This window comes from Pseudopipra pipra, chromosome 1 (assembly GCF_036250125.1).
Source record: "Pseudopipra pipra isolate bDixPip1 chromosome 1, bDixPip1.hap1, whole genome shotgun sequence".
NCBI classification, from domain to species: domain Eukaryota; kingdom Metazoa; phylum Chordata; class Aves; order Passeriformes; family Pipridae; genus Pseudopipra; species Pseudopipra pipra.
The window spans coordinates 109,016,253-109,035,813 of NC_087549.1; the positions used below are offsets into that span (position 1 = coordinate 109,016,253).

Sequence of the window (19,561 nt, forward strand, 5' to 3'; positions counted from 1 at the left end):
GAAAGCAGCTCTGCAGAGAAGGACCTAGGGGTCCTGATGAACAGCAAGTTGTCCATGTGTGTCACAGCAAGTTGTCCATGTGTGTCCATGTGTGACACAGTAGTGTGTCCTTGTGGCCAAGAAGGCCAATGGTATCCTGGGATGCATTACAAAAAGCATTGGCAGCAGGTCAAGGGAGGTGATCCTGCCCCTCTACTCAGCCCCATGTCCAGTTCTGGGATCCCCAGTACAACAGGGACATGGAGCTCCTGGAATGGGTCCAGTGGAGGGCAACAAAGATAACTGGGGGACTGGAGCATCTCTTACAAGGAAAGGCTGAGGGAGCTGGGCCTGTTCAGCCTCAAGAAGACACGACTGAGAGGGGATATGCCCTGAAGGGAGGGTGTCAAGAGGATGGAGCCAGGCTCTTCTTGGTGGTGCCAAGCAACAGGACAAGTGGCAATGGGCAGAAACTGTAATACAAATTCCACTTGAACATAAGGAAGAACTTCTTTACTGTGCAGTTGACTGAGCACTGGAAAAGTCTGCCCAGAGGGATCGTGGAGTCTCCTTCTCTGGAAATTCAAAAGCCAGATGGACACTATCCTGAGTAACATGCTCTAGGGGACTCTGCTTGAGGGGGGGAGTTGGACTAGATGACCTCCATTGCTCCCTCCCACCTTTTCCCATTATGTGTGATTCTTTACTAATTTTTTGAGCTAGAGAATTGTTGAAGACATCTGCTGAAGAATCCTCTCCAGAATAACTGCAGTCACATCCAAAGAACTCATTGAAAGCAGTTTATAACAAAGTTGAACAGTCTGAAGCTTACAACACAAAAATGGAAGTTTACTGCACAAAGTATTAGAGGGAGCTCCTATACCTCTTCAAGAAGTTTCAAATATCCCCTTAAAATTACAAATAAACAGATTGACTAAATATGTTCAAAACCACCAAGGAAACACAGATACTTTTCACATTCAGATCATTTGTCTACATATATCCTAGGCTGGTAACCAACATACAGAAAAGACTAACTCTTACTTTGTGGTCAAAAGAGTCAGTGAATTACATCTCTATGAAAAAAAATCACCATCCTATTGGTTGACTTTTTGGCAACCTCAGAAAAGACATCACAGGTTTAACAAGCAGGAACAATTTGTTATCTTGTATTTTAAGACTGCTGGAAGCACACAGCGAACACTCAAATGATGGGGAGTTGGCTGTGAGGGGCTGATCACTGCTGAGGGACAGGCTGGGCATCAGTCAGTGGGTGGAGAGCAGTTGTATTGTGCAACATTTGCTTTTCTTGGCTTTTATTTCTCTCTCTCTACTTTTCATTATTATTATTTTAATTATTACAATATTTTGATTTATTTCAAATATTACACTGTCCTTATCTCAACCCACAGGTTTTACCTCTTTCTGATTCTCCTCCCCATCCCACCAGGATGAGGTGGGAGGAAGTGAGTGAGCAGCTGTGTGGTACTCAGTTGCTGGCTTGGATTAAACCACAACAGTGACGTAGTAGGGTGATTTTTGATAAGAATGATTTGCACCAAACTTAATAACCCAATGTACAATTAGTATAAAGCATTATAGACTGTACAAGATACATTTCAACCCTCTAGGAATAGCAACTAACAAGGGTTTGGTGACCTTTCAAATAAATACTTATAGGTTAGTAACTTCTTTTGTAATGGAGTAGTCACTGATGAACAACAAAAAAATAAACAAAAGCTACATACACACATTTCTGAAAGATCTTTGAGATGACAAAATAGACTAAATAGTTAGAAACCAGAACTGCATTCTTTTGGATGAAAAAATACGAGGCAGCAAACAAATCTTACACAAATGCATCCACAAGAAATGCTGGAACATTTAATAAGAAAGTACATATATAAATAATAAAGCTGTACATAGGTTTGAAGTAGCAGAAAATTCATCATGCCAAACTATTCATTAGACAGGGCAATAACATATACTGCATTTCTAAACTTCAGAGACAGTATTTTTAAACTTAAGTAAAACATCTGATGTAATCTCAGACAATTGACTCACAGGAAACCAGAGAATGGCAGGCAATAGCACTAAGAAGAAGAATTTGGGGATTAGAGTAGGATGATGAATTAAATATGAGTCAACAGTATGTCAGCAAAAAGACAAATGCAAGATTGGGTCATTATTAATACACACGTACTATTAAAAACATATGAGGTAATTATTGTTCTGCCTTGGCACTCACTGATTCTTGGCAGGAGCACTGCACAAGTCGTAACCCCACGTGTAAGATACAAAACATTTTATACTACCAGTGCACAGTGACTGCACACATTTGGGTACCATATTTCAACAAAGGAAATTTAAAAAAAGTATCATACAGAATTTATCAAAATTTTGAAAAACAAGTCTTTCACTTATATATACAACTGCTACCAAAATTGTGCATTTCTACACAGGTTTTACTTCATTTTAATTATAGTGCTTCATTTGAACAAAATGCAGAATAAATTATGTATCTAGCAATTTATAATTGAGGCAAAGTTCTGGTATACTGAAGGCAATGGGAATTTTTATTTCAGTTAGGCTATTATCATTAGGCTACAATCATTACTGCTAAGAGAAGTTGAAGAAGGTAAAAGGAAATGGATGGTAAGAGATTCAGAGAACATTTTCTTTGATTATTTTTCCATTCATATGTTCAATTTAGAGATGATGTTCTAACTCCACTATTAAAAGGAAAAAACAAAACACTAGCAGGTTTCCAAAGTTACATCAGAAACCAGTTAGAATTAGGTATCAGCGGATCTATTCCATGAAAAAACTTCAGAAGCCCAAGTCTTTCAAATAATCTGTCCTTATGCAGAAGCAATTTAACAGGAAGATAACAGTTAGATATTCTGTTCCTCAACAGAACTAGCCAATAAATCAAAGTCCAAATTTATACTGCTCCTGTATTTAAACATAGTCATAAGAATCATTTAACCTTACAGCATAAAACCCAGTTGATAACTTTTTTTCTGACCAACACCTAATAAAATTCATTCTTGTAGAATTGTGGAAAAGTTAAGCACCGTCTACCCTTCTTAAAAAGTTTCCTGTTACAAGGTTGCACAGTTTATGCATATGTTGTATTTCATTATTAAAAAAATTCCTCCATATAGCACCCTCTTTGTGGTAACACTCAAAACATACTTTGCCTCGAGGGCAGTGCTATAATAAAAGTAAAATGAATTCAGGGCCATTTGCTGAGAAAAAGATGGGTTCAAGGTATTTTCACTTGTAACTTTTTCAGGTCAAATATGGGCACTTTTCTTTCACTACAAAAAGCATAATACCACCATTGCTTATAAGCAGGCTCCACATCAATAATCTCTCCTTTTAAGACCAGTCAGGCACAAGAAGTATATGTAGAAGGATTTAGGCTAACAGCTATAAGCTAGCTGAGCCCTAATCCATTCAATAGAAACTGGTAATGTAGAAGTAAGAGACATTTTCCAAACTAGCGTCTTCTTTTTCATCCCGTCCTTCAGGTGTGTCAGTCACACCACACAGCTTGGTGTCATCCTGCAAACTTGCTGAGAGTGCACTCAATCCCACTGTCTACATCATTCGTGGAGATACTGAAGAGCACTGAAGGACACCACTGTTCACCAGCCTCCACCTGGACATAGAGTCACTGACCACAGCTCTCTGGCTGCATCCATCCAGCCAATTCCTTATCCACCAAATATCCATCCATCAAATTCATGTCCTTCCAATTTGGAGATAAGGTTGCCACATGGGCCGATGTCAAAGGCCTTACAGAAGTCTAGGTAGATGACATCAGTCAGTCTTCCCTTCAACCATTGCAGTCACTCCATCATAGAAGGCCACTAGATTTGCCCTTAGTGAAGCCATGCTGGCTGTCTTAGGTCACCTCCAATGTGCTTTAACATTGCTTCCATGAGGATCTGCTCTATGATCTTCACAAGCATAGAGGAGAGCCTCATTGGTCTGTAGTTCCACGGATCTTCCTTCCTTCCCTGTCTAAAAACAGGAGACATGTTTCCCTTTTTCCAGTCACCAGGGACTTTGCCTGACTGCCACAACTTTTCAAATACAATGGAGAGTGGTTTTGACAAAATTGGCCTGTTGCCTCAAGACCCTGGGATACCTGTCATCAGGCTCCACAGACTTGTGGCTGTTCAGTTTCATCAAGTGGTCTCATACCTGCTCTTTACTTAAGTGGGAGGGACTTTGCTCCCCCAACTCCCACTAGAGGTTCAGGGACTTGAGAGATCTAGGAAACCTGTCAGTGAAGACTGAGACAAAGAACTCATTGAGTACCTCAGTCTTCTCCAAATTTGTTACCACTTCTCCCTTGTCATTTATTGAGGGGGTAGGCTCTCCTTTGCCTTTCTTTTCTCACCTATGTACTTCCAGAATCACTTTCTGTAATTCTTTATATCCCTTGCCAAGTCCTGTTCCATCAGTGCTTTGACTTTCTTGATCCCATCCCTACACATCTGAACCATATTCCTGTACTCTCCCCAGGTCACCTGTCCTTGTTCCCACTGGCTGTGCATTTCTTTCTTACTCCTCAGTTTGAGGAGCAGATCCTTGCTCATCCATGCTAGTATCCGGCCAGCCTTGCTTGATTGGGATGGAGAGCCCTGCGCTCTAAGAAAAGTGTCCTTCAAGAGCTGCCAGCTCTGGTCAGCTCCTTTGTCCCCAAGGACAGTTTCTCTGGGGGATCTCATTCACCAACTCCTTAAACATCTGGAAATTCACTCTTCCAAAATTCAGGATCCTGATTTGGTGCCTCACCAGGCCCACACGCCTTGAGATCACAACCAGGGCATAGTTGCTACAGCCCAGGCTGCCTCCAAACTTAACCTCTCTAATGAGCTCATCATCTTAAATAATGAGCTTGAGTCAAATACCAAGTCATTGGTATTTGACTCATAAAGACCCAGAACAACATACTACAGTTGTGAAACCAGAAAATACTTTCCAAGATACTCTAAACTATCAGCAGACATCACTTCATATAATGAAAGCTGAATTGTTAGCACAGCAACCTCTGGTGGCATAATTGCATGATGCCATAATAGTATAACCTGACCTCATAAAAATTATGTGATAAATGGGTTTATATAAAGTAAAATCTTTATAGAGTTGAGTCCTCACCATAGGTAAGGCTACAATATAAATCAGAAAAATATATGGTTTTTTACCTTCATTTTCTTAAAAAAAATTAAAAGAGCTTAAGGTAGGGTACACTCAAGTTCTTTAAATTTTATATCTGAAGTAAAACATAAAGTTTATAATCTGTTCATTACTTAAGGGCTGTGATATGTTGTGGTTAGGTTAAGAGTTCACTTGGTTAAAAAACAGTGTTCAGCACTACTGACTCATAATTTTATCATGAATCATCGTTTCTAAAACAACTCATATGCTAGAATTGGAGTTTTGGATGATGAACTCAACTTATAGCTCTAAGATCATGAGGAAGATTCAGAAATATGGAAAGGAGACATGCATTCTAAACAACAAAGGCAATGTCTTAAAAGTTAAGTTCTACTTTTGAAAGTCTGGGCTAACGACACACTTTTTTTTAAATATAAAATGAATAGTTGATCTTCCTATGTCCCTTCTTGATAGTTTTTTGTTTATATTTTAGCATTAGTGTTCAGAGACGGCAAGGAACAAACTTAAATCTAAAGCAGCAAAGAAATGTAAAGTTCTGCATTATAATCCTTTCCTTTGCCACAGATTTTAAAGTTGTAAGTCACAACTAGCCCTGCCTACACTATGCTTGACTTTTATTTCATCAAAACACAACAGTGTTTTCCATTCACTATTTTTAAACATTTCCATTAGCTTTGTTTAGTATTCCAGCTAAACTTATAAGGGTTTCATTGTTATTTCTCACATCCCTGGCCTTTTAAGAGTTGTGCTGAAAGTAAGGGTCAAGTTCATTTCTCCTTTTTGCTAAAGTTCAACAACCAACAGAATACATTTTGTTTCCATCAATAAAACACTTTTAGCTATAGAGGTTTGCAGAAAGTGCTTTTAAGTCTTGCAGTAAATACACCTGTAGAATCAGTTCAAGGATAAATGCAGCTTTAGAGATGCTGCCTACTAACCAATAACTGTAACGAGAGGACCATCTAGTGGCGACAACCACAATTCACACTCTGCTACTTTTAAGAAAAATGCACACTGTTAATCTATGCAAGCCACTGGTCAACTTTTCAGTCTTTGGCTTTTTTATTCCATAGTTTTAATAGCTTTAATTTAGGTTTTGACCTTCTATTATGAGAATAAATAAATGAGTTTGTTGATTTCCTTCATCTGTTCCTGTTATGAGAACATCTGTGTCAATTCTTCCATATGTGAAAATTGCTCATAGATCAAATCATTAATCTGAAGACACTAGCAAGAATGAAATTTAGCAACTAGGCTACAAAATAGCTTTCTTTACTTCACAATTCTCTCCACAGAGAAATCTATAAGAGCTTTTTTCTTAAAGCTCTTATAATCTAAAAATCAACATTTGAGAAGTGACAGTTGTACTTTGTATGTTTTACATCTCCATCACATTTCAGCCAAAGAGATGTGCAGTTTAACCCTTTAAGAGCTGGAAATTTGGTTTCCTAAAGTTCAGGATCCTGACTTAACTCTTCACCTGACCCATACACCTCAGGACTCCAAACACAATCCTTTTTTCCTTTTGTCAGCGTTAACTCATATGGCTGGGCAGAATGAGCTTCCTTACCACTGAAGAAATAGGATTAAAAGCTCCATAAAAAAGACCAAAAGCATAACCTTCATCAAGAGAAATCTGAGCAGGACTGAGCAACTTCATAGATCAAGTGCTCCGTGTCAACTCCTGCAGCATTCTTTGCTTCCTCAGACAAAATATCATGTTCCTGGGGGACCAACACACACCCTCCCCTCCAACACTCCCCCAGTGTGCTTTCCCTGTACTTATGCTTTCTTCTTGCTCAACTGCCATTCTCCTGTGTCTGCTTCAGTAGCTTTGTAAATATGACCTGTGAAGTGCCTTTTTCACCTTCATGCTATTGCAAGGATGCTTGAGTATAGCAATGAGACACATACTAGTCACAGCAGTAACAGCAGGCAATAAATCCAAAAATTCTCCCAAACATTTTGTTAGTCTGCTTCCAGAGGGGGTGTAGAAGTTAGACTGTGAGCAAAGCAAGCTCACTGCTGCACGCTTACAGCACCGCCACCATCATGAATTAACCATCACTGAAGGTGAGAGAGACTGTTAGCAGATGCCTGAAAAGAATTCCAGGGAAGCTAGCAGAAGGCTGATAGTAAAAAAAAATGCTAATTTATTTACAGACTCTCAGTGGCACCCCAGAACATCTGCCAAACATGGATACACATAGATAGCATGGCAGGCCAAACCCGGACAGGCATTTGTTTACTAAAATTAACTACTTCATTCTGGTTCACTCAGGATGGTCTTGCAAGATGGAAATAAAACCACAATACTGTCGCTCTTAAACCTCAAGGAGAGAACACGATATTAAAGATGATACTAAAAAAACCTGAAATAGTTTCGCTGCACAAGATTAAAAGCACATCCTTGACAGGAAATCTAATCAAACAGTCCAGGAAAGCCACATAAAAAAGAGTATTCAGTGCAGAAAATCTACAAAATAAGAAGAATATTCTTTCATTTCTCAAAAAGAATTTTCACCAGTGTCCATTTTGCCAATTTCTCTGATGTTTCAATACATGCCTTAATAGCCTTCTATTAAGTACCTGAACATTCACTATAATTTTCCTAGATTTATGTCTTAAACAGAAAGCATCTTGATTTTACAATATGATGTATTATTCATTACATCATATAAATTTCTGCCTTCCTTGTTCATTTATGACTTGAGATCATTCTTTTTCCAACAGTAATAAACATAATTTTGTGAACTCAAACATGGGGAAGAAAAAAGGAAAAGGAAAGCTGCTTGACATGCTAACACAGAAGTGCTACTAGAAAACTAAGAAAAGTTTTCAGAACTTACCAGAGTTCCCTCTGCTGTTCTTGCTGCTCTGTCAGGATTGGTCCTCATTTTAACCATCCCACGTGTTGAAAAGTGTTTGGCTGGCTAAGTAGGTTCTAAGGTAAACAGTGCCTTCTGTCTCCCTAGCTTGCAAATACACCTTCTTCATTACATTACTTGCATCCACCACAGCTCATGAGACAGGTCTGAGCTGGTGGTCAGACCTCTATTTGGACCTCCATGGTAAACAAACATGTATGTCAAAAATCCAGAGAGTTTATTCTGCAGAACTGCATGGTACTTGTTTTATTTTTCCTGAAACATTCCAGACACTCACAATGCTTAGTTTATGATCCCTTATACATTTGTTACTGCAATTCCACTATGCCAGAAAGCACATTATTCCCTCTTCTCAAATTTAGGAACCTCCAAAATGTCTTTCTGCTGCTAACAGGAATATGCCCATGCCCTATACACTCACTCTTCAAGACACTCATATCATTAGTACCTTCTCACCCACATGAGTTGACCATTTTCCCCAAGGTGGTTGTAAGAAATTAGTAAGTGAAAATCTTTTCAATCAGTACAAATTTTGGTCAGCTGAATTGAAGCCCAGGGACAAGCGTGAGCTTAGGGTAAGGCATTGTAGCATTATTACTAGAAGGTTATTACAGCCATAAAACTGAGGGACTGTCTGCACATATCTGCCATATTGACCCAAAAGACTTTCTACCTTGGAAAGTGACTATCACTCTGCCAACAATTTAGGGACACTACTTTTGTAGATGACTGCCACACCCCAGTACTGTTGGGCAAACTTCACTTCTGAGCAGAAAGAGACGTTGTGCAAAGCAAATCTAAATGCTTCCACATTGGAACACAAAAACATCCACAAGTTCAAAAAAACTGATATCTATTAAACTCACTGAAATCTACAAACACAGTATAAATATTATTGTCCGCTGTTACATTTTTCCAATAGAAGTTTAAGTATTTTTTAAAAAATCTGCATAACATATCTTTCAAGATACTGGATATTTTAGGTTCAGCAAATGAAGATGTTAACTTTTTAACTTGTCCAGGATAAGCAAGTGCAGAAAAGCAAAACAGAATTGAAGCACAGAAGAAAACAATAATTTTTAGATGTTAAAGTATTTCACAAGGGAAGAGCCAGGAATTTTGTCATGTTTTTTAAAATCAATATTAGCCTTGAAAATTCCTCTCCAGTTCAAAGTGTGAGAAAACAACTATTCTGCATTTAATATTCTTTGCCTCATTTTAACTTCAATTATTTTCAATATCCTTCAGATAAAAGGTACCACTACTCATAGAAAGAGGTTTTCCTCTAGACAGCAGCATCATGTCGCCTTTCAAACTTTAAGTTCATAGTTAAACAACTAATGATAATGAATATACAACAAGCACCTTACCTTTTACACCACCAAATGGACCATAAGTCATATTACAAGCAGTTCTCTGAAGATTGTGCTCATACATCAGCTTAATCTGATACTGGTTCCCATGTTCCACATTTCCCAGAGTTCCTACAAAAAATGAAGGGTATATATTTATTACTTTGATCCACACATTGTGGAAGAAGTAAAGGAGTACCAGTGTAAACAACCTGAAAAAACTGTAACTTAATCCTAGTGACTTTGAGATGTGGAGGCTCACCCTGTTGTGATCAACGATGCAAAGATAAAAGACAAATAAATGCTAACAAAAATAATTTTGTGATATACATCACATTCTCCGAAAAGGTCTTCATGAATTTTAACTTCCTGACCCCTTCAGGGAAGTAGAAGAAATTCAAAAAGTCTTTGTAAGGAAACTAAAGTTAAAACTCACCTTTTAAGAATCAAAAGTTTTCACCTCGTGAATAAAGTAATACTTAAAGACTAATATTAGCAAGCAGGAAAAAAAAAAACCAAACCTCTGTCAATAGTCACACCAGCTGGGAAAAAGGTGTTTTGAGTGAGTGATACATAAGCTAAACCCTACCACAGCTTTCCTATACAAAGATTATCTCAACACTGTCTTTAACAACATGTTATGAAAGATTTGTAGCTTATGCTAACCTTTTAAGCAATTCCTCCAACTAAAATCAAATATAGCTTTTAAACAATTACCCCTAAATCAGGCCCGTGTTAGGGAAAAGATTGGAATAGATATGAGGGGGAAAAGCCCTGGCTGAGCAGTAACTAGATAATCAGCAACACTTGATGAAAAACAAGTTAGAAAGTTGTCAGTCTGTGTATTCTGCCTCTAATAAAACATCCAGGCCATACTTCAGTCAGCCCTGAAGTATGCTTTCATTTGTTAAGGAGAAGCAGCATAGTTATTTTATTATGAATAACAGATACGGTACCACGTATAAAGCAAGTAAAGATTCCACTTTATGAAAATGTAATTTGCCATGGAAGCATAAAGAAATAATGATAGTTATTTCTCAAAGGAGCTTGTTTGAGAGTATCCATTCAGATGTCAGAAATTACCACTAAAGCATGCATATTTACAGATTAGTATGAAAAGTCTATTAAGGATTGCAAAATTTTACTTTTATTATTACTTAACTGCTTAAGCCATGCAGACCAAACAGCAAATTATACCTAGCAAAGAATTCTAGACTTGCTGTTGTATGCCTTGAATGCAAATTTCAAAAAAAAATTGTTTTAATAAAAATTGTACTGGTAGGCTACAATCCTAAGACATAAGCACTATTACAGAGAAGGGAAAGTATGAAAACTGCAGTAGATCTTGAAGTGGCACCTCTCAACAAAGACCATTCTTACAGGTGTATCCAGATAGGCAAACAGAATTTGAAAATAGAGCATGTGTTTGTAACGTATTTGCCTAAAAGGCTGTGAATAGGAAGCAAGCTGCTCCTACAAGAAAACCATGCTCTTGTAATGACAGAGGAGCCACAGATGTCCCTGCACAGAGAAAATTAACAATGCCATGTTGCCTATTGAATTTGGAAGATGAGTGTACAATTAATAGATCTCTTAAATCTGTGCTTTGCTCTAAGCATATAGAAGACAGAAATCAATGTACAGAATAGGTATTTTGTGACTTGCCTCTTCACACAGAGAGAACACTTCATACAGAATTTCCAGCCAAAGGCAGTAGAGGAAAGAGGATATAAGAAAAAACATAGTGGTTTCACCTTCTTACCAGTATTAACCTTCTGTCTTCTCATGGGCTACCTTACCAATGTTCTGGCTTTTTAAGAAATTACCTGGAGTTTTGATTTCAGAAATAGTTGTAATTATTTATTTTTAAAGAGCTAAGTAAGTTGGCATTATACAACCACCTGTTCATTACCATGTTCAACAGTAACATCCAGTCCTAAAACTGTAATGAGAACTAGTTGTTTACAGTCACTACCAACCACAGACTATCACAGACATCACAGCATGTTAGCCACTGAGCAGATCAGCAAACCTCTGTTAACCTCTGGGAAATATCTAGACCTAATTACTGATGTTTCCTCTTCATACATGAGTTTGAATGAGAGAATATGACCACAGATATTCAGGGATGATGAGCAAACACTGCATATACCAAGTTTACCATTACCCTAATCCAAACTTTAGAATACACTTAAAATCACTGGAAAGCTTGGATCTGTAAACTAACCTGAAACAGCATATACACAGAGTTTTCGGCAATGCAACACAGCCAGATGAAGTCCTTCAGTACCACTGTAAAGAAGGGTAAAAAACCACTATTTTTAGATCAATTCGAAGTAAAATTTATACAGGATAAAATTCAAGTAATATATTGAAATTGCTTTCATGTGTGGACCAAATGCAAAGGTTTGGGTGTTAGATGTTAGCATAAAAAAGTACTGATCTTCCTAAATTCATGCTGAAGTATTTTGAGTTAATTTCAAAATCAAAATGAATCCTTTAGGGACATATTTTCAGATTTAAATATCAAGAGCAACCCAGTTTAGCTCGAAACTCATTTCAAACAAGGTGCTGTTATTCCTTCATGGAAGGATGATATGAGGATCACTGCTCCAAACAAGTCTTATTCAGCAACCACAGACACTACTTTTTTTAAAATTCACTTTCGTACTAGCTGCATGGAACATCTGAACACTCACATATTTCTTTCCTGAACCCAAGCAGTACTTCCAGGAGGGAAAGTACCTGTGCTGTAACTCTATAAAATGTTTTAGTTCATTTCACAGAGTAGGGTATTGGAATTCCCACACAGGGTCACTCCATGAGCACTTGAATAAAAGAAAAATTTCGAACGGATGGAGGCCTTCCAGCTTGTGCCCTTTGGTCTCAGAGTATGAGTCTTTCCCATGTTTAGTACAGGTTTTTCTCTCATTTTTAAAATAAAGTTCATGATGCAGTATTAGAAGTCAATTTCAAAATTAAAATGCATCCTTTAAGAACTAAATTCTAAAATAATGTTCTTCTAAGAAGATTCCCTTACAGCCAAATAAATGTAAGGTCTTTTCCTTAGAGCCATAGTATCTATCCTCTACCTGGCCATCTACTTCCACTAAATTCTTTGGAATTAAAGATCTTCTGTCCTCTGTCCTCTATCAAAATGAAAAAAACTGGCCAATATTACATCTTAGATCATAACAAGTTAGTCAAGTTTTCTTAATACCATAAAAGATAACTTTCAATATAAAGTTTTTCCTGTTCTATATGCTCCTAAAAAATTGTACAAGTATCTGGCAGATTATCCTCCATATATACCTTAAGTAAAAATTCTCTCATATCAAGATGATGTAAGAAGCAGATCAAATGCACACTACAGGACACATAGATGTGATTAATAGTTGTCCATCTGAAAACTGGAAACTTGCCCTCCAAAATAAAGGAAGAAAATCACATCTAAAACTTTAAAAAAAACAAAATAGCCAGCCATTTACTTACGAAACAAATTTTCCCACTTCCACCTGCAATATTGGTTCTCGCAACTGCACTTCCAAGAGTAAGTCTTCGGGCTGTACTTCATCTCCAGGTTTCACAGGATGTGGATTAAAGATTCGGAGGTATCCCATATAACTGCCCACAATAACTTTATCTAAAAAACAAACAAACAAAAAAACCAACACAAAGGATACTACGCAATACAGCAGCACATGTGGAATTCAGTTTGTTGCAGAAGTGTTTCAAATAATACCCTAAAAAGATAGTATATTGACACGATTCAATTAATGTTGATTATGCTCGGTCTTTTAGGTTAAGATAAGCAATTATCTCTTTTGCACATTCATGAAAATTTGTCAGCAAAGGATTCAATATGACAATTATCATGGTGGTGGCACTGACCATTGTTACTATTCCATCATTTTAGATTGATGTCCACAATTCTTAAACACTCTCATTCATTTTGAAGAGTACTTCAGACTTTCAGTTTATACATCTTAGATTTGTGCACACACATATCACACCAGCAGAAGTGTGGAGTTTTAAAACTGGGATCGACGGCATTTATCCAAATGCAAACTAAAGCCTGATAAATACTGCGCGAAGTCAACAAAGCTAGGCCTTGAGATTACCTGCTCTTGAGACAGATCCATTATCTCAAAGATGAAGGAAATGATTACACTAGAGGTTTTTTGGAATTGGTATTTTAAGCAAGTGGTCATTTGGTTGTTAGCTGAATAACAAAAAACTATTAATGAGAAAAACCCCAGAGGTGTCTCTCATGATAACAATCAACAACTCAACTTGGTTGTCAATACTTACTTCCTCTAGATATAGGTCATCATATCAATGCAGATCGAAATCAAAACCAGTAAAACTTGTCCACAAGTCAGGAGAGCCTTACAAGTACCCCTAAACCATGTTGACCAGACCCTAAAGTCTTTGCATAGTTCCACAGGATCCCACATTAAAAGCTCAGAAGAGTTGGTTGCTTCCTTTCTTCTTCAGCCACAAAAAAACCTTGCCCGCTCCAAGTCCTTCATTCAGAAAATACTGACTGCCCTCCCCACTCATCTTTTCCTGAACTCAGTAACAAGGATTCCATCAGCAGTAAACTAAATCCATTCTATGTATTAATTTATTAATACTTAAGTTTAGGTGAGGACATTTTCACCTGCTTTAGACATTAAGCAATTGATTAACTTTTATTCTTGAACGCTGGAAGAAAAAGAGCCTAGTCTAATCAACAAAGAGAAAATGTAATGTTGAGGAAGTTAATAAACCAGCAGACTCTTATTCCCACAACACTGTTTTAAGTCCTGCTTTTAAATAATTATTTTTTTCCTTCTAGGAAAAGACTATTTTGAACTCCAGCAGAATTTTGGGGGTTTTGACAACGATACCAAGCCAGTGGACAATAGATGGTGTACATCTGTCTTAGGGGGGAAAAAGGATCTTAGCTCAGGAGTTAGAGGTCTTGTTTAGAGAGCTTTAAACTGCATTTGAAGGAGGAAAGGGAGAAAGCCAGGATCGCTAGAGATAAGCCTGGCAGTGTCATGCCAATGTTTAAGGGACGGTGTGCTAGTGAGATCCTTCCATCTGCCATCTCAAAGGAGGCAGGGGATGGAGATCTACATGGCAGCAAAGGCTCAAGGGTTATCAACGTGCTAGAAACCACAGAAATGCTTGAGAACAGTCACAAGAGAATTAAGACTTCACAAAAAAAGGCGGCAGGATCAATAATGCAATTCTACACCAGTGCACACGGTATGAACAACAAACAGGAGGAGCTGGAAGCTGCTGTGCAGCTAGAAAATAATGACATATTTGCCATGACAGAAACATCATGGTAGCTCTGTGGTATGACCCATACAACTGCAGGGCTGCAGTGGATAGCTATAAATGCTTCAGAAGGGATAGATAAGGAAAGAGAGGTGGTAGAGTAGCCCTGTATGGTAAGGGAGTGTTTTGATTGTCTAGAGCTCAATGATGGTGATGATAGGGGTGTTTATGGGTAAGAATCAGGGAAAAGGCCAGCAAGGCCTTTCATGGTGGGAATCTGTTATAAACCACCCAACAAAGATGAGGAGACAGATGAAATATTCTATAAGCAGTTGGGAGAAATCTCACAATCACTGGCCTTTGTTGTCATGTGGGACTTCGACTTAACAGATGTCTGCTGGAAATACAGCAGAGGAAAGCATCTAGGAGATTCCTGGAGTTTGTGGAAGATATCTGCCTGAAACAGCTGGTGAGAGAGCCAACAAGGGAAGGTGCCCCACCAGACTTGTTTGTGAACAGAGAAGGATTTGTAGGTGCTGTGATGGTTGGAGGCCATCTTGGGCACAGCAATTACAAAATTGTATTTTCAATTCTCAGAGAAGGAAGGAGGGGGTTCAGCAGAACTGCTACCTTGGACTCCCAGAGGGCAGACTTTGGCCTATTTAGGAGACTGGTTGAGACAGTCCCTTGAAAGGCAGTCCTGAATGGTAAAGGAGTCCAGGAAGGCTGGACATTCTTCACAAAGGGAATCTTAAAACGTATAGGAGTAGGCTGTCCCTGTGTGCCAAAGGATGAGCTTACAGGGAAGAACACCAGCCTGGCTGAACAATGACCTTTGGCTGGAACTCAGGGAAAAAAGCAGAGATGATGACACTCAGAAGAAGGGGCAGCCCACTCAGGAGGGCTACGAGAATGTCCTGAAGTTATGCAGGACAAAAATCAAAAAGGCCAAAGCCCAGCTAGAACTTAATCTGGCTACTGTCATAAAAGAATAAAAATGTTTCTATAAATACACTAGCAACAAAAGGAGGGCCAAGGAGAATCTCCATCCTTTATTGTATACAGGGAGGAACACAGTGACAAAGGGCTAATACACTTAGTGCCCTTTGCTTCAGTCTTTAATAGAAGAACAGTTGTTCTCTGGTTATGCAGCACCCTGAGCTGGAAGACAGGAACAGGGAGCAGAATGAGGCCCCCATAATCCAAAGGGAAATGGTCAGCATTCTGCTACGCTACTTGGACACACCGAGGTCTATGGAGCTGGATGGGATCCACCTAGCTGGTGGAAGTGCTCACCAAGTCACCCTCTATCATTTATCAGCAGTCCTGGCTAACTGCAGAGGTCACAGCTGTCTGTAAATAAGCAAATGTGACACCCATCTACAAGAAAGGTCAGAAGGAGGATCCAGGGAACTACCAAGCCTGTCAGCCCTACCTCAGTAACGGGAAAGGTCATGAAGCAGATCATCTTGAGTGCCATTACACAGCACATATAGGACAACCAGGGGATCAGGCCCAGCCAACAATGGGTTATGAGAGGCAGGTTCTGTTTGACCTGTCTGATCTCTTTCTATGGCAAGGCAACCAGCTTAGTGGATGAGGGACAGACTGTGGATGTTGTTTAGCTAGACTTTAGTAAAGCCTTTGACACCTTTTCCTACAGCATTCTCCTGGAGAAACTGGCTGCTCGTGGCTTGGACTCATGCACTGTTCACTGGGTAAAAAAGTCACTGGATGGCTGAGCCCAGAGGTTAGTGGTGAATGGAGTTAAATCCAGATGGTGACCGATCACAAGTGCTGTTCCCCAGGGCTCAGTACTGGGGCCAGTCCTGTTTAATATCTTTATCGATGATCCGGACAAGCAGACCAAGTGCACTCTCAATAAGCTGGTAGATAACATGAAGCTAGGTGGGAGTGTTTATCTGCTGGAGGGTAGGAAGGCACTACAGCAGGATCTGGACAGGCTGAATCAATGGGTAAAGGCCAATTGTGGGAGGTTCAACATGTCAAAATGTTGGGTCACAACAACCCCATGCAGTGCTACAGGCTGGGGACAGAGTGGCTGGAAAACATCCCAGCGGAAAAGGTCCTGGAGGTGTTGGTCAACAGCCGGCTGAACACGAGCCAACGCTGTGCCCAGGTGGCCAATAAGGCCAATGGCATCCTGGCTTGTATCAGAAATGGTATGGTGAGCAGGACCAGGCCAGTGATTGTGCCTCCATACTCAGTACTGGTGAGGCTGCATCTTGAATACTGTATTCAGCTCACCATAAGAAAGACACTGAGGTGCTGGAGCATGACCAGAGAAGGGCAACAAAGCTGGTGAAGGGTCTGGAGGTACAACTTAGACTGGATACTAGGAAAAATTTCTTCACCAAAAGCATTGGAAGAAACGGACAAGGGAAGTGGTTGAGTTACCATCCCTGGACATATTTAAAAGACATGTAGACATGGTGTTTAACAAAATGTTTTAATAGTGAACACAGAGTGCTAACTGTTGGACTTGATGTTAAACATCTTCTGCAACCTAAATGACTCTATGAATTTCCACTGAAAAAGGCTGTACACCAAATAACTAACAGCTCAACTTTATTCAAATTCTTTTGAAAAGGGACAATCTAAAATTAAAATAATTAAAATAATTTTAGAAGAGTATGGTAGTAATGAAATCAAACTCAAGTAGCTTTACTGAGCAAAAACAGAGCTCCAAGATGAGCATGAGTGTATTTATTAATTTAAAAACCATATACACAAAAAACTTTCCCTGACAGCAAAGACCATTTCACATTATTAATGACTACATAGAAAAGCAGGGTTTACTCAAGCAGAGTCACTTATTGCAATTGTCACTTATTTTCCAGACTAAAAGGGTTATTTGTTTTTCTAAGTTCTTAGCTTATTAGCTCTTACCTTCCTTTATTTTTTCCCCCTTAGGTTTTTACAACAGCTTGTAACGTTTGCTTCCATGACTAACTGAAAATGTTTTAATTTAAAGATATCTACCACTGAGAGAATAAGACATGAGAGAAATTACTAGTGAACACAAGCAAGGATTAACATGTTTAGAAACATACAAATATAAAAAGACAGAGAGCACTGAATTTGTCTTCTTAAGCCTACAAGGACACATTAAAGATAGTAGACTTTAACTAGCCAACTAGCCTGGCTAACAAGCTTTCAGGTCAAAGAAATCTTGCAGCTGAGTGGCTTACAAGTCAGCAACCACATAATTCTGAATTTACCTTGTCCACTGCCACTATTATCAACATCAGCAACACACAGGCAGCCTTGGTCAAATTCTTCCTTTTCTCCAAGTACGGTGGACCACCAGTCTCTAGCTTTAAACAAAGACATTCTTCTTTACTGAAAAGGAAACAAACCATTGTCAAAAGTGTATACTAATATATACACAACTGTTTATACAAACAACTTCTCCTTTGTTAGCAACAGCTTTTATCAAGTATATTACAACTCTTAGCTTCTCATTGCACTAGTGTGAGCTGAATAAACATTAACTCCAGCGTAGTTCAAGAAACCACCCTAGGAACCTTCTTGTCATTAGTTAAATTAGTTGTGAGAGAATCTGCTAGTTACACGAAGAAAATGCAACAAAATAACAGCTTTTTAAAAAAATGCGAAGCCTTCTCTTACAACCATTAAGTAATAAGAAGTTTTCAAAGTCACAGAACTGAGGTTCTCTGTTACCAAGGAGTGTAGGGGGAAAAAAAATATGAGGCAAATCTTCTGCAAGAGAACTTATTTTTAGAAAAGTAAACGAAGGCATAAACAGACATCATCAAAACCTCCACCAGGTAATCGCCTTGAAGATGCTCTAGTGACACGACTAAAGAACTCGGTCACGCAGGGCACAAATCAGCTTTTCTGCTCCCTACCTGCTGTTATTTTAAGAATGGGGGAGGGAGGGAGCGAGGAGACTAATCCTTTTGTAGGCGGCTTGACAATAACGTTATCCTAGTTCAAAACTCACAGCCCGTGTCCATGAACCTGGACGCACTCGATCCCACAGCCCGCAGAGGAGCCGAGGGGCATCCAGCCAGCAGCAGCTCCAGCGGGAAGGAGGAAAAAGGACGGGATTCGGAGCAAACGCAGCCTTGCAAGCCCGCGCCTTTCCTCTTTAAAGGATACGACGTCCAGAAAATTAAAGCACTTCTTTATTCCCTCGGGCTCCCGTCGCTATGCCCGCTAGGCAACCTGCCGCCGCCGAGTGCGGGCTGGCACAGCACAGCCCTCCCCACACAGCCCTCCTTCCCTCCCTCACGGAGCCCCTGTGCGGCACCCACAGCACCGCCGCGAGCCCCGGACACACACATCCCAGCGGAGCGGGACAAGGGAGACAGAGCCCGGCGGGGGCTTACTTGGGCGGGAGGCACAGCGCAGTCCGAGCCGCCCCGGGGCGGCAGCCCCGCTTCCTCACAGGTGCTCCTCGCTCAGGCGCGGCCCGAGGCGAAGCACAGAGAGACAGAGCGGCAGCGCTACAGCCGCATTTCCACCGCCGCCGCCATCTCCGGCATCCTGCTCTCCCTACGGCCGGTACCAGCTGCGCTCCGCCCCGCGCCCCGCCCAGGAGGGAGCTTGGGAAGTGTAGTTTGGGAAGCGGCGCCGCGGGCCGTTGGGCTCTGTCATTTCTTCCTCTGCGGAGGGGGGGGGGGGGTGCAGAGAGAGGAAGAGAGGCATTCCTTTAGAGTTTCCTGAGCAAGGAGGGGAAAAAAAAAACAAAACTAACTTCCCCACAGCTTGTGATTTTCCTTTTTTCAAAGACCCTGACAGGAACCTCTCGCCCTCGAGGCGGCTCAGCTCCAGCCGCCTCTTCCCCTCTCTCCGCCCCTCCCTCCACCCTTTCCCCGTAGTGTGGTA

At 39.9% G+C, this 19,561-nt stretch overlaps 1 protein-coding gene across 4 annotated transcripts in view; it reads right to left on the bottom strand.

Moving 5' to 3' along the window:
- BBS9 (Bardet-Biedl syndrome 9) overlaps positions 1-19,301 on the bottom strand; it is a 280,340-nt gene extending 261,039 nt beyond the window's left edge. For 2 of the 4 annotated variants that reach the window (XM_064670327.1, XM_064670315.1), the window contains exons 1-5: positions 19,063-19,296; positions 17,929-18,049; positions 12,908-13,058; positions 11,643-11,707; positions 9,434-9,547 (exon numbers count right to left, since the gene is read on the bottom strand). In XM_064670327.1, the coding sequence (XP_064526397.1) occupies positions 9,434-9,547; positions 11,643-11,707; positions 12,908-13,058; positions 17,929-18,040 (442 nt within the window). In that variant the 5' untranslated portion in view covers positions 18,041-18,049; positions 19,063-19,296. Of the gene's footprint in view, positions 1-9,433; positions 9,548-11,642; positions 11,708-12,907; positions 13,059-17,928; positions 18,050-19,062 lie in introns of all 4 variants that reach the window. The other 2 variants (XM_064670331.1, XM_064670324.1) reach the window with 2 other exon arrangements.
- Positions 19,302-19,561: the final 260 nt, after the last annotated feature.